Below are 15364 nucleotides of genomic sequence, written 5' to 3'. Positions count from 1 at the left end.
CCTTTGGCTGGGCAGTGTCCCAACTACTGTAACCCGACTAATCCTGGCACTACATTGCCACCACGTGGAAAAAGCAAAGCACAACACTGGACATGAGTGCGCTGTGTGCCAGGACAGTGCAGAGCAGTGGTTTGACTCCCTCTGTGCTTATCTCCTCTTGGCCTCGTATTTATTTATTTATTTATTTATTTATTTATTTATTTTCCAAGGCTTTACAGGTCGCTTTGTGCTGGGAGAAGTTAACTTTGTTAACTTTGTCGCCCAGAGAATCAGTTGCAGAGCTGACACTGCTTTCTTTGCAGTTTGCAGTGAGTGCCCTGGAGCACAGGGTGTATGAGGTGCGAGAGACGGCAGTCAGAATCATTCTGGACATGTACAGACAGCACCCAGCCCTCACCCTGGAGCACCTTCCTCCAGACGACAGCACCACACGCAGGAACCTTCTCTATAAAGCCATATTTGAGGGGTTTGCTAAGATAGATGGCAGGCCGACCGAGGCTGAAGGAAAGGTGAGTAGGCCTTCATGGACTGCAGAGACTGCAGTCTGTGTTTAGGAAATGACCTGGAACATAAACCAGCTGTGCTGACTCATACCTGTGATCTCTGCACTCAGAGGCTGAGCTAAGAGCATTGCTGGGAACACTGGCTAAGCTGCGCTGGAAGGAGGGAGGGAGGGAGAGAGGGAGGGGGCACCATGCTGCCTGAGACATAAAAAGATGGCTGGGTTCTTTCTTCAGTAGCCCCTGTGGGGAAGCACAGTCTGAGTAAGAAGCAGGTCCCTGAGCAAGGCTCTTGCCTGTCCACAGCCTGCCTGTGAGCTGTGAGACCAGCGTTGCCTTGTCTGGGAAGAGCAGAATTAGCAATGCACAAACTTTAGTAAATTACTGGAGAATTTACTTTTAATATGTTATATTCTTATCACCAAATTTCAATGATATAAATTGTCTCCCAGTGTCCAAAGCTGCCCCCAAACCTCTTCTTTTTTTATTTAATTTTTTTATATTCTCTCTTTAATGTATATGTGTACACTGTAGCTGTCTTCCAACACACCAGAAGAGGGCATCAGATCTTAATACAGACAGATGGTTTTGAGCCACCATGTGGTTGCTGGAAATTGAACGCAGGGCCTGTAAAAGAGCAATTAGTGCTCTTAACCACTGAGCCATCTCTCCTGCCCCGAAAACCTCTTCTGATGTGGAAAAAAAAATTTTTTTAAACCAGACCCAGAAAAGAGTAGTCACAAAAGAAGCAGAAAAACAAAAGAAAGAAGAGACGAAGGCTCTACAGGGCCTGTCAGCAGCACCAAGAGAGACCCAGGCTGGAGTCCAGGTGAGGTCACCCGAGTGTGCAGGTGCGCGTGTGGGAGGGGGTGGCTGGGTGCAGATGACACCCTTACTTTCTTCAGGTTGGTTGTGGGATGAATAAAAGAAGCCTGACTGGGCCCAGGGTGTCCCATGTCTTTTATTAGCCCACTCCGCTGCTGCTGTGGGTCTTGAAGGGTTGGTCTCTTGCCTACCCTGGAAGTGGCCTGCAGCTGAAAGTGTGATTTCAGGGATGCAAGTTAATCCACCAGGCACTGCACTTGAAGCCTCTCTGGGGGCTGTCAGGGCAGGCTCTGTGTAGAGTAGAAACTTTTCTGTGCATTGATGGTACTTCTAGGTTGGAGTTGGTCTCTGACCAATAATTGTGCAGTTAGTTAAGTTCCTGAAGTTAAAAGGAAAGTGGGAGGTCAGGCAAGATGCTGCAGGGGCCTCACCGCCAGGTCTGATGACCTGAGCTCAGTCCCTGAAACCCACATGATAAATTGAGAACCAACTCCCCAGAGAGGTCCTCTGAGCTCTGTGCTTGCACCAAGGCTGATGTTTCCACTACTTGTGCCTATGGCCACAGCTCATGCACCGAGGATACCGAGAGATGGGCAGAGGTCCCACACGCTGCTCTCCATGCAAATGGGAAAGAAACAAGAAGTAGAAAAGTGGCAAACATGTCTGAAATGATTTTCCCAAGAGGGGCTGAAGGTCCCCAGACCTTCCCACCAAAGGCCAATGTGAGAGGAGCTTATGGAAAACAGAGTGGAGAGACTGGAGCTGCTGCTCCCTCCCCTGCCAGGACTGTACACACACTGCAGCTCACTCCTGAGCTTTTTCTCTTTGTGTCTTAGGAGAAGGAGAATGAGGCTGTGAAGCTCAAAAATCAAGGTGAGCAAATCCAGGAGGGCAACTCAGCTCTGCAAGCATGGCTTTGCTGAGCATGGCGCACACACCTTTAATCCCAGCCTTCAGAGACTGGAAGGTCTTTTGTGAGTTTATTTAAGTTCAAGACTCTGACTCAAAACAAAACAAAATCACTTCCTTAGCAGGCCTCATGCCACACTCTTGAGCCTGGGGAATGGCAGGTGAGGTGGAGGATGACAAGTCTTAGTTACTTTTCTATTCCTGTGATGTCATAACTTAGTAAAGCAACTTATAGAAGAAAAAGTTTATTTGGGGCTTGTGGTTTCAGAGGGCAAGCCCATGAGTATCATAGCAGGAGCATGACAGCAGGCAGGCCTGGTGCTGAAGCAGTAGCTGAGAGCTCACATCTGATCCACGGGCACAGGAAGGCAGACAGACACTGGGACACCAAACTCCAGTGGCATGCCTCTTCCAACAAGGCAGCATGTCCTAATCCTTCCCAAACAGTTCCACCAGCCGGGGACCAAGCATTCAGACACATGAGCCTGAGGGGACCGTTCTCACTCAGCACCACAGTGAGTTTGAGACTGCTCTGAACTACATAGCAAGGCTCTCAAACCAGGGGTGTGAAGGGATGTGCAAGGCCCAGACTTGAGCCTGAAGAGAAAGGAAAAAAACAAAAAAAAAAACACCTCTTGGCTCTGCAGCCCTAATTGGATACAAACGTTGTGTCAGATACCTTACCATTAGATATCATTTTTAAAATGACAATTTACATTTCAACCAAATGTTACCTAAATTGTGCTCTTTAATCTCCTCAGACCCTCAAGGAAGGAAAGCTGCCCCACCTGACACTCCAGAAATCCCAGATAACCACTATTTGGATAAGTAAGTGATGCACTTGGGTCTGTTGCATGGGAGGTGTGGGGAGGCCTTGGGCCAGCGCTCCCTGCTGACCCTGACCCCTCCTCTTGACCCCAGGGCTCCCTGCTGACTCTGAGCCCCTCCTCCTGACCCCAGGGCTCCCTGCTGACTCTGAGCCCCTCCTCCTGACCCCAGGGCTCCCTGCTGACTCTGACTCTGAGCCCCTCTTCTGATCCCAAAGCCTGGAAATTGCCCCACGTGGCTGCACACTGGCTTTGGCCAGGCTCAGCCACAGTCCCTGCTTCACCCCACAGCAGTCACCCTAGGCATCCTGCTGCAACAAACTGACGAGTGGTGTCCAGGGGCAGGTCCAGTCTTTAAGGGACTGAGCTGTCCTCCAGCTCCGCTGTGACTTACGCCACCTTCAGGACTGTGCCAGCAAGGCTCACACCACAGGCATCGTAAGCTCTTTGTCCTGCTTGGTGAGGCCCTGTCTCCTGGCATTGTGCAGGAACCCTGAGCCGTGCTGTCCTCCCAGGAGGTGCAGCTGCCCTCAGAACACCAGGCATTCCAGGACAGGAGGGGTCAGAGACTCCTGAGCTGAGTGCAGTCATGGTTGCTGTGGTCACACCAGCGCCTGGCCTTCATCTCCATCTTTTCTGTTTCACTGCAGTCTGTGCATCTTTTGTGGGGAGAGGAATGAGTCCTTCACAGAAGAGGGCCTGGACCTCCACTACTGGAAACACTGCCTCATGCTGACCAGATGCGACCACTGCAGGCAGGTCAGGAGCTGGGCATGGGCCATGGCTGCTCACAGGTGACTGCTCAGCCAAGTCAGGTGCTGAGCACAAGGGCACAGTCAGCACACCTAGGTTTTGAGAAAAAGACCAGGTCTCAGAAGCTACTGGAGAAGTCGGGAAAGCAGAGCAGGCCATGCTATGGCCCAGAGTGACTGGTGTGTCAGCCACTGTCTCCCTGGCCACAACTCATGCATCTCAGCCCCTCTCTGATGGCGCTCACAGCATTTGTTGCTGGAGCTCTGTGAGTGCAGTCCATGTGTTGCCCGTGCTCTCCATGGTGGTTTGGAGCCCTGTGTGAGTGCAGTCCTGTGTGTAGCCCATGCTCTCCCTGTTCTCCGTGCTGGCTTGCCTACTGCCATGCATATTACTTATACAGACCATAACTGATTCATGGTTTGACTGAGTTCAGGACTGCTGGGAACAGCCTTGCTGCTGGCCATTTCATACTACATTACTCTTGGGAAACAAAGAACTATCCACTGTCCCCAGCTGGGATGCTGATTATAGTCCTCTAAGTCTGACTCACCAGTTATTAGTTACCTATGGCTGACTCTTCAGCAGTTGTATCACTGGAAAGTGTTCCCTCTCCCCTAACCTCCACGGTCAAACTTCACTCACCATCTACTGCAGCACAGCACACGTGTGCAGGGTAGGACCAGGAATAGGGTGGACCCTCGGGAGATGCTAACAAGTCTATGACTGTCACCCAGACCTCTCGATCACAAGGGTCATTTGGTTTTTTATCATCATAACTGTGGGGCCAAGGTACTCTGCAGGCCACCACAATCTCTGCCCCTCGAGGCCAATAGTCACAATAAGCCCAGAGGAAATAGCTACACCACATCTCCCTCCAAGGCTCACCTTCTTTCTGCCCTGTTCTGCTATATTCCCAGAGCCTCGTGGGGTGGCATAGATTATTCCCTTCAATGTAAAACTGAACACGGGGCTACCATGCTGTTAGGTGGAAACCAAAACCAAATGTTTGCACACACACACACAAAACTCTGTGTGTGTGTGTGTAAAGAAGCTTGCATAAGTTCCCTAGACAGGGGCCAGCACACAAGGGCACTGGGGTTCATGTAGGGCTGAATGAACCTAGTGGCTCATTCATGGTGCCATCCACCACACTGTGGTTCATGGACACCATCGATGGCACTGGTTAGGTCGTCTCTCCCTAACGGCTGCACCTCCCTCTTCTGTCCCATATCTGGCTCACCAGACTCTGGGACAAAGTCAAGAGGTAAACACAGTCTTCCTCTTAGCCAAGATCCAGAGAAAGTTAACTGCAGAGGCATTTTTGAGGTTAACAGCCATATTAACTTTCTCCTTCCATATGTCACAGCAGTAGATGTGTGTGCCCTCGGCGTTTTTTCCTGCTAGGAGCCTTTGAAGTAGCTGGTACTCGTTACAAAAGGAAGACTCCCTTGACCACAGCTCACAATAGCAGTGATCAAGAGACGTGAATACAAATATTTGGAAGACGATCTGTAGACATATTATTTAAGAACATGGGGCGGTCACCTCCCGGCTGGGACCCGTGATGTCATCACTCTGGGTCTGGTCTCAGCTTACCTGAGTTCTCTGCTGTAGCATGGGGTCACCTCCCGGCTGGGACCCGTGATGTCATCACTGTGGGTCTGGTCTCAGCTTACCTGAGTTCTCTGCTGTAGCATGGGCCTTCACCTGGCAGAGAGCAGTTGGTGCAGTTGGTTGTACCATAGAACTTGTGCTACCATGGCACCCACAGGGCTGGCACATTGCAGTGTAGCAAGCAGAGTTCATATCTGCAGGATCATTTGTGACTCTTCTCCCTCATAACTGCATAGCGGACCTGGCTTTACTAAGCAGCCAATGGGAAGGACCTAGCTGAATCCCTCCGTGCCCTTCTACTACAGCATGAGGTGTCATTAGCAGTAGGGACTTACCACATGCTTCTGGTATGCGGCCAACAGTGTGTATGGTGCGGGTGGCCTAACGGCCTCCTGGTCAACAGACTGTAGTGAGGCAACCCACTCCTGGCCCTGGAGTTTTCCTCCAGTGGTAGCCTCCAGTAGTAGTTCCTGGGGTAGGGTGCTTTCTGCTCTCACACCCTGTTACTGCTCATTGCCTGATGATTTTTCTAGGTTGTTTAAAAGGATACCAGACCTTTTTACTGAGTGGGATGGTCTCTTAGAAAGAAGCCGGAGTGGTTTCCACCTCATTGCCTTTCATTCCTCCATGGCAGTGGGCAGAAGATCAGCAGTACCCCCTTGCCATCCATCCTGCAGAGGCTCATGGGATTGCTGGGTCATTTCCTCTTGTGAGGTTCAGTCCATTGTATTTCCCTTGTCTATGTACATAGGAAGGGTCTTAACAAGTTCTCCATCTCACGTAGGCTCACAGGCATCATCTTGCCTTGTCCCTAGCGAGTAGCCAGCCGATGAGCAGCACCATGGCCAGCTTCCAGTGCTGTCCCCTGTGTGCTACTTGAAGGCATGCACTATATTCTCTGATTGAGTGCCATTTTCAGGATGTCCAGTCTATGCTGCATGAGGTCAGGCATATTAAGATTGCCCTACAGACTCCAGCTTTAGACGACTCAGCCTCAGTTGTAGATGGCTCAGAGCACCCACAGCAGGCAATGCAAGACTCTCCTTTGAGTCTGTGTCTGCAGTCAGGCTCTGATTTGCTGTGTGGATTTTCCTGGGGGATATACAGAAACGCCTCTTCACCCCTCCTAGGACACCAACAAAACACAGCTCAATCTAGCATGGTGAGCTGGTGAGCTTCCTGATGCTACTCACACCAGCTCAGGGAGAGCTCACAAAAGCCGTGCCAGTGTGCCTGGAGCCTGCTCGGCCTGGAATGGTCTAGAAGTGGGACACAGCATTGGTCCAGCATGGCTTTAAAGACTGACTGTCTCTGGCCTTCTAGCTCTCTATCTACACTGAGTGCTTGCTGAGAACTTCCAAAAGATTCTGAAGACTTTCTTGCTTATTCTATGGTTCAAAAATGCTGGCTTCTTTTCTAATTCTGTACTTTGGTAAGCACTGTAACTCTATTTATGCTTAAATAAGTGCTAGGGAAGCTTAACTCTTTACTGTTCTGTGCTAGGAACCTAACCCTTAACTCTTTCTGTGCTTTAATAAGTGCTAACATCTAGCACTTAACACATGCAGCTTAGCAGCAGGGAATTAAGCAAAAGGATTGACTGGAGCTCTTTTCTCTGGTGAGCCAGCCCGAAGCTTCTCTGGCTAAGCTGGTTAACTCTGTGAACCAGAGAGGAAGGAAAGAAATCAAGATGCTGTATACAGGCAGATATGCAGTGACATGTATACATTCAAACATTCATATACCCACACTGTGGCCGGGCACAACAATCTATTACCATCAGCTCCACAAGTATTCATGCATGTGTACATATATACACATATATATGTACATATAGAAAAACACATACACATTTGGATGGATGGATGGATGGATGGATGGATGGATGGATGGATGGATGGATGGATGGATGGATGGAACAGAACTCCCCAAGCCAAGCCATTCAACCAACAACTTTATTACTTTATGTCTTTTCTCTGATCTTTTATACCTTCTTGAACAAAAAATTCTTTAGAAAATTACCTAAGAGATAAAATGTTACATAGAATGGGAGTCACAGAAGGATGTTAATATTAAGTTCAAAGCAGTGTTTCATTATAATATACTCATTAAAAGTGCAAAGCAACAGTTTTCACAAGGCCTCACCTTATCATAGTGCACACTGTGACTTCATCCTTGGACCTGAATGTTTCTCCTCGAATACAGAATTGCCCCAGGTCTATTTCTCTTTTTAGGGTCATTATGAAATCTCATTGTATTTCTTACTCAGCCTCTACTTACTATCATGAGGAGTGGGCACATTCTATTCTTGATTCTATCTTTATTATATCTTTCTAGCAACTAAGACCATCTCTAGAAACTCTCCCTACATTTAGTTGATGAGGCAGGGATGCTATAGAATCATCTGTTTGTCTGTAGTGCATCACTACGAGACAGTGCATCTTCATGGGTCTGCAGAGGTCTGCTCAAAAGGGTGGGTCAAGGCCACCCTAGTGATTGCTTTACATGTATATAATAACAGGAATCTCTCCTCAGACTTAATCTTCTTGGCCTTGCCTAGACAAGCAAGTCCATCATTAACTTCACAGTCCACAGCAGAACCATCTCAGGAAGATCACCTGCTAGCTGTTAGCTTCTCCTAGATGGCTCCTGGCACCAGTGGAGTGTCACCTTCACTTGGGCTTCCTTAGGATGGTATATCAGGCTGCCAGTATATTTGGTTGTTGCCATGACAGTGGGTTCAAGATAAGCACAGCGATCTCTGCTCTACAATGGCCATGACCACAGCACCACACTGGGCTGCACGTCTAGCCATGGTCCTGTTGGACAGGCTTTTGCCACTGAGCCAGTACCCAGAAGCACTGCAGAGCCCTGGCTACCTTACAGCTCACAACAATGAGAAAGAGCACCTCTGTTCTCACTGGGCTACTTGTACTTGCTGCCCATGACCGGGGTGGCATCCTTTGTCCACTGGTCACCGGCTGTCTTTGCTAGGCACCTGTCAGTTGACACCGTCCACCTCTGGACACAGGCACCTGTGCACCCGATGCTGTGCGCCTGTCTTCCCTCATTTCTGCCATGTCTCTGTCTTTTCATTGTCTCCGCTATCTTGTTAATGGAGGACTTTAAATTCCCACTGTCCCCTACCAGTCTCTCCTAGGGTTCGTGGCCTGCTCTACTTCTCTCATGCTCTGGGTCTCCCTCTTCAAAGGAAGAAGACAAGATGGGGAGTGTGAGAGGGCAGGGCCACCCTGTACACACTCATTCCTCTACCTGGCAGCACAGATTCTGAAAGCCCCAGGGGAACAGCTGGCCTTTCCAGCAGTATGTGGTGCGGTGGCTATGCGGAAAGTATTCCCACTGAGTGTTAGACAGGTGGGACAGTCCTGTTTATGTACACATTGTAAGAAATACTGGGAGCCAGCATTTGAACCCAGAGCCATAGCGGACAGTCCAATCTACTGCAGTCCCACCCCCCACTATGTCCTTTACATGGTACTATGGTGACGTGAGCAGAAGGACACGGGTTCTCTACAAAGTGTGTGACCACAACCCTAAGGGTTAAAGACCAGAAGGACCTGAAAGAGCTGCCCTGGTCTGGGGTCCTGCACTGTCCACAGAGGTCACTCTGCCTTTTCTCTTGGGTACAGGTGGTTGAGATATCCAGCCTGACTGAACACCTGCTGACAGAGTGTGACAAAAGGGACGGGTTTGGGAAGTGCCCCCGCTGCAGTGAGGCTGTCCCCAAGGAGGAGCTTCCTAGGCACATCAAAACTAAGGAGTGCAACCGTGAGTGTGCCCAAGTCCTCCCAGGCATGGGCAGGCATGGGCAGGCATGGGCAGGCATCGTGGGAAGAGATGGAGCCTTCTTCCCCTGCACAGGGCTCATCTAAGTAACCAAGTCCTTACTGAAATCATTTCAGCTGCCAAGTCGGAGAAGGTGGCAAACCGCTGTCCCCTGTGTCATGAGAACTTTGCTCCTGGAGAAGAGGTGAGAGGGCCTGAGCTGAGATGGGAGCAACAGGGAGTGGTGGTGGTGGACAGACAGACAGATGCTTCAGATGGTGCCTTTGTAACAATTAGCAGAGGTCAGCTTCTGTCTCAGCTCACTGTGAAGTCAGTACTGGTGGTTTTACTCTTCCTGGTCATGGCTTTCATGTGTGGGGCAGGCTCGCCAGTATCATGGAGTCTGCAGCCCGTTAGCCATTTGGACTAACAAAATGTGCCTCGTGGTGGTAAACAGTTCTCATCCTTCTCAGTTCCATGCTCTCCCCGTCCTGTGTAAGGAGGATGGTGACACAGACAGGGGGTTGGCATGTTCCTTGACTCTGGTGTTCAGGTCTGCATGCAGGGCCTGAGGTACCTCAGCCATGAGTCTGCCCCCTCCTCCTGGCTGTCTGCTCAATGCATTGGCAGTGCCTGTGGGAACCTCAGAGTTGGCTCAGGACACCCAGGATCATGTTCTCAGCACAAAGGCGATTGATTTGTCCCAGCCGGACAGAGAGCAGGGATGAGGGACAAAAACAGGAGGTGGAAGGAGAGGGAGAAGGGGAAGGGAACTAATGAGGGGTAAGAAGAGGAGGAGGGGAGGGGACTAAGGTCTGTCTCTGGATATAGGGAGACAGACGTGGCCCACAGGCAAATGGCAGTTCTTAAAGGGAAAGGGAAAGCTGTGTTAGGAAGGAGGAGATGGGTCAACTTCAATCAGGCATGTTGATTGGGTGAGACTGAGGATGCTTTTGATAGCTGGACCTTGGTAATCGATCTCAGGAGGAGGAAGTGGCCAAATAAGGGGATAGACCTTGGTGTCTAGCTTTAGGAGTGTAATCAAATGGTTGGTTTTGGTTTTGGTTCCTTGGCTGTCCTGAAACTTACTTTGTAGACCAAGCTGACCTCAAACTCACAGAAATCCACCTGCCCCTGCCTCCTGAATGCTGGGATTAAAGGTGTGCACCACATTGCCCGGCTAATCCAATGGTTTTTAGCAAGCCAGAGGGATGCGGGGAGAAAGGCAGGGCCTGCCAGAGCCGTGTTTGCCATGGTCAGGCCGGCTAAGGCCCTTCCATGCCCTCCATGCCAGGCAGCTCCAGAGGCCTGCCCTTGGCTCCACCTCTGCTCCAGGAAACACTATGGAGTCCAACATTCTTTCCCATCACCCTTTCTTCATCATGAGTGTTGAGAAGACACAACACATCTATTTTTACTGCAGGTGGGGATCCCAAAACAGTACAGGGTACCACCAAAGTCCACCTTGGTGAACCCTGAGTTGTTTTGGGATAACTTAAAGGAATATGGGTAAAGAGTTACTTATAGAAGAAAAATGACTCGGCTAGGCCCACTCCAGCATGGGTGGCAGGTCACAGAAGCTGGGGACTTGGAACACGGCAGAGCCTGCAGGTAGCTCAAGAAGCTGGCAGGTGACTTCCAAGTGACTAGGTTCAAACCTCTTCTCAGCAGCTGGGCTGGTCTCAGAGTCGCCTGTGCAGCTTGGCTTGGATGCACTGGGAGGGGGGCCTAGTAAATGGAGCACTTTCAGGACTTCTGGGAGTCCCTGTGCACGGTTTCCCTTCCTGCTTAGGGAGCTTACGCAGGATGGATGGAAACAGAGCACTGCAGCTTTGAGAGGGACAGGCCTGCCTACTAGGTTATCTGCTTTTAGCATCTTGATAAATTCATGGGCCACAGTAGGTACAGAGCCACAGCCAGCTCTGCCTATGGGTGATGGCCTCTGGATACCAAAGGTCCCTTTGCCTGGCCTCTCGAAGCTTTGGAGCTGACTCAGCCTCGGGGAGTGTCCTCCTGTCTGGAGCATTTCGCCCAGTCCAGGAATCGGCTGCCCTACTAAGGAGTGTGGCCATCTCTGCAGGCCTCGGTGTTCAGTGCAAGGAAGGCCACTGCTGCTCACCCTCATTGGGCAGAGCTGGGACACCTACATGTGTCATTCATCAAGTGCACAAACACCACTCTCTCCTGTCCACACCCAGCTAGTGCACCCTCTCAACTTGTCTTCTTGGCATCCCAGCATGTTCCCAATTCTGTAGACTCACCAACCTCAAAAGCCCTAAGGACGGGAAATTATTGTGTGTACCCTAGGATAGCCCGGACAACACTGCAGTCGGTGAGCCCAGGCCCTACTGCCATTACGTAGTACCTAGGAGTAACCAGAGCCAGCATTCTGTTAGAACCCAGGGCAGGGGAGGAGCAGAGCCAAGACGAAGCTGTCTGTGTGGACAACTGCTGCAGACATGCTGCATGCATGGGGCCTGGGTTCTGTAGGTGGTTTCCTCGTGTGTGTAAAGAGGCCTGCTCTAAGAACTGCATCAGGCATGAGGCTGCCACCCACCTCATGCTGTGCGGTGGCCCCATCGTCACCCACAGATTCCGCCTTCCACTGCTTGTCTGACTTCAGAACCTCCATTTGTCATCTCAGTAGCCATCTTTACTGACCCACTCCCACTGCCCACCGTCTATACTGACCCACTCCCACTGCAACCACCGTCCATACTGACCCACTCCCACTGCCCACCGTCTATACTGACCCACTCCCACTGCCCACTGTCTATACTGACCCACTCCCTCTGCAACCACCGTCTATACTGACCCATTCCCACTGCAACCACCGTCCATACTGACCCACTCCCACTGCAACCACCGTCCATACTGACCCACTCCCACTGCCCACTGTCTATACTGACCCATTCCCACTGCAACCACCGTCCATACTGACCCACTCCCACTGCAACCACCGTCCATACTGACCCACTCCCACTGCAACCACCATCTATACTGACCCACTTCCACTGCCCACTGCCTTCACTGTCCTACTCCCACTGGTTCTTTTCATTTCCCTGGGCTTTGCTCATCTGGTCTCCACGGTGAACATTCCTGAACCAACCAACAGCTGCCTGCCTCCTCTGCCCACTCCATGCCTGCCATCTGCCATGGACTAACTAACCTTCCTCTGTGTCTGCAGCTGTATGCTGTTCCTGCTCTCCATATTGTGGCTGTTTGTGCTGTGCAACACATCCCCCATTTAGCTGTGTGTGACAAGACCCATTTACTACCTCATGGTTTCCCTGTCTCAGGTCCTGGGCAGACTGGGCCTCCCCTGGCTTCTCATTCATGGGCTCCTGGGCTGCCATGGAGCCATTAGCCAACCTATGTGTTCACCCTTGTGCAGCTCCAGAGGGGGAAGGCCCACAGCCTAGTGCATCCTAGCAGCTGGCAGAATAAGTCTTCCTGGTCACAGGACTCAGGTTCTAGTTGTCAAGGATGCAGGCTCACCAGACTGTAAGACTAAGGACAAAGAAAGGCAGGAACCAGGCTTCCAAGCTAGGCGCTGGTTTAGAACCTCACTCTCATCATGAACAGTGATGCTCTATTCTGGCATCACCCCAGGGCCCTTGGAGCCACCAGACTAGCATGTCGTGCCTCCCTTTGTTGCAGGCATGGAAGGTTCATCTGATGGGCCCTGCTGGCTGCACAATGAACCTGCGCAAGACACACATTCTCTGCAAGGCTCCCGCCCCGCAGCAAGGTGAGGCGAGCACCACATGCAGGGCTCCCATACTGTGCTCCAGTCCTGTGAAAGGCATCCTGTATCTGTCCATGTGCAGCCGACCTGGTTACCTCCGTCTCCAAGTTTAACAGGGTGTGGCTTCTCCCCACAAATGCCTCCTGGCAGCTCACAGGGATGCTACTGTCCCCCAGCTGCCCACTGGGGCTGGTACCAATGTCCCTACAGCTGTCACGCCTTTGTCCTTTGTCTTCTCTCCATATCCAGGGTGGGTTCTCCCTGCATTCACAACATCAGGGTGGGGTCTACAGCCTACCTGTAGACAAGAGTCCTCTTCTCATGTGGCTCTGTGTCCTGTGCATCTGTCTCCACTGCAGGGAAAGGCCCAATGGCGTCGAAGTCAGGCACCTCAGCACCCAAGGTTGGAAGCAAGATCCCCACCCCAAAGGGAGGCCTCAGTAAGAGTTCCAGCAGGACACACACGAGACGGTGACAGAGTTTTCAGTTCTGTCTCCGCCAGGGGCTGTGCAAGGTTCCCCGTTCTAAGCCAGTATGTTGGCATGGTGATGCAGGGCTCTGTGCCCACCGTCCCTTGGCCTCTTGTGTCCTAGTGTCTACTATCACAAGAACAGTACATGATATGACCAAAGAGCCCTTTCCAATGTGGCCGCAGTTCTGGGCCCTCTGTCAGTGCTCAGGACGCCACAGGCACAGCACCCACTCCCTTACTACTGAGAGGACGCACCCCAGACTTGGAGCTCACTGGTGTGAGCGCACATTGGGCTTTGCACAGGGCTAAGTTGGCTTTGGTGGCCCTAGAAGACTACAGCAAGCCACACTGGGCCTGCTGTGCTATCTCTCGTGGTCCTGTCTGCCAAGTTGTCACACTATATACAGCGACAAGCAATAAAGGAAATCAAGCAAAGACAGCCACTCTAAGAGCAGGTCCCTCCTATGCACACAGCCCGATGCTCACTGTGTACCTGTCCCTGTGGCCCCCCTGACAGCCCTGCCTTGATGCCTTCCCTCAGTGGGTGCAGAGCCCTGAATGAATGGATGCTGGATGATGTGTCCTGGTTACCCTACATGCACCTGACCACAACCCACCTGCAAGCCTCAGTTTTCCTTATGGCAAAATTAATGCCTTCCACATTTGCCTAGCCCACAAAGATGTCACACATACCTTGCTGGCCCAGAGCCTCTGAATCAGTTCTGTCACATTCCGTGATGTAACTGAACCCACATTCCCAAATCCTTCATAGTGCCCGCTCACAAGTGCTTCACTGATCAGTGACACAGACCTCAGAACACAGCTGTCAGCGGCTCACCGTGTCCTCGTCCCTCCTGTCACTGTTCCTGCTTCCTGAGGAACAGTCCCTTTGAAATGTCTTGGATTGAGAACATGAGTATTATAAAATCAGGGCATATTTCTTTAAAATTCCCAACCATGTGAACCAAGCTCCATAAAGATGTGCGTGTGCCTGAGCAGCACCCGGGTGCTGACCTCGTGGACTCACCCCTGCTTTTGGCAAATGGCTCCCCTGTGCTTGGCTCAGAGTATCAAGTGGAACAGGATCTGTCAAGAGGAGGCTCCTGTCAGAGCAGAGGCCTTTAGTGTCAAGAAAACAGGGCAGGACTAAGAAAGCAGAGCTGGGCGCCAAGGGATGATAAGGTGGCCCTTCAGGTCAGAGATGCTGGCATTGTTTCCTAACCCGCCTTAAAGTACAGACGATAATGGAGAGTTAACCTCAGAACTAGACAGAAGTACATACCTGTAATGTCTTCTATCTGTTGTAACCCTGAGATGCTGTAAATCCCTTCATTTTTAACCCAGCATGGTGGCTCACCCCTGTACTCCTAGCACTTGGGAGGCTGAAGTTAGAAGCTCAGAGGGAAGCCTGGGCTACAGAGTGAGACCGGCTCAGAATAAGACAGAGCAACAAAGAGTACTTCATTTTTAGCTCTCATGTTTTGCCTGTTACAGAATCATGAGTTTCTGCAGAGGTGACTGGCAGGCAGTATTGGCAGCCACAAAGCTCCACATCACTGTGCTTGATTCAGGGAAGGAGCTACGTACCCCCAGCCCTTCATAATATCTAAGTGGAACACTCCTCAAACCTTCACGTATGCTACATTGTGGATATTTAATATTTATTTATATTATTTTCATAAAAGATTCTATTTAATTTAAAAGAATTGTGTCATATCTGATACTAAAATACAAATGTAAATACCTCTAATGAAAATTTGCAACTTTTTAATGTTTTAACATAGTTTTCTATTTGTCTTTATTTCAGGTATAGAATAATATATTTTTATTGTTGCTGTTTGAGGGTTTATGTGCTAATTTGCCTTGTGTACACTAATACAGTAAAGATCACTCAGCATCTTGTCACTTTTATTACACTTCTTTAGCCGGG

The 15364-nt window shown here is 50.6% G+C and overlaps 1 protein-coding gene across 1 annotated transcript in view; it reads left to right on the top strand.

Moving 5' to 3' along the window:
• Cep104 (centrosomal protein 104) overlaps window positions 1–15339 on the top strand; it is a 33007-nt gene extending 17668 nt beyond the window's left edge. The window contains exons 14-22 of the mRNA XM_032893696.1: window positions 303–509; window positions 1222–1329; window positions 2162–2198; window positions 2996–3062; window positions 3712–3820; window positions 9079–9217; window positions 9352–9419; window positions 12875–12965; window positions 13322–15339. Coding sequence (XP_032749587.1) covers window positions 303–509; window positions 1222–1329; window positions 2162–2198; window positions 2996–3062; window positions 3712–3820; window positions 9079–9217; window positions 9352–9419; window positions 12875–12965; window positions 13322–13437 — 942 coding nt within the window. The 3' untranslated portion in view covers window positions 13438–15339. The remainder of the gene's footprint in view (window positions 1–302; window positions 510–1221; window positions 1330–2161; window positions 2199–2995; window positions 3063–3711; window positions 3821–9078; window positions 9218–9351; window positions 9420–12874; window positions 12966–13321) is intronic.
• The last annotated feature ends 25 nt before the right edge of the window (window positions 15340–15364 follow it).

This window comes from Rattus rattus, chromosome 1, assembly GCF_011064425.1.
Source record: "Rattus rattus isolate New Zealand chromosome 1, Rrattus_CSIRO_v1, whole genome shotgun sequence".
Classification (NCBI taxonomy): domain Eukaryota; kingdom Metazoa; phylum Chordata; class Mammalia; order Rodentia; family Muridae; genus Rattus; species Rattus rattus.
The sequence above is the reverse complement of the archived record's forward strand: the minus strand, read 5'-3'. Positions and strand labels throughout refer to the sequence as shown.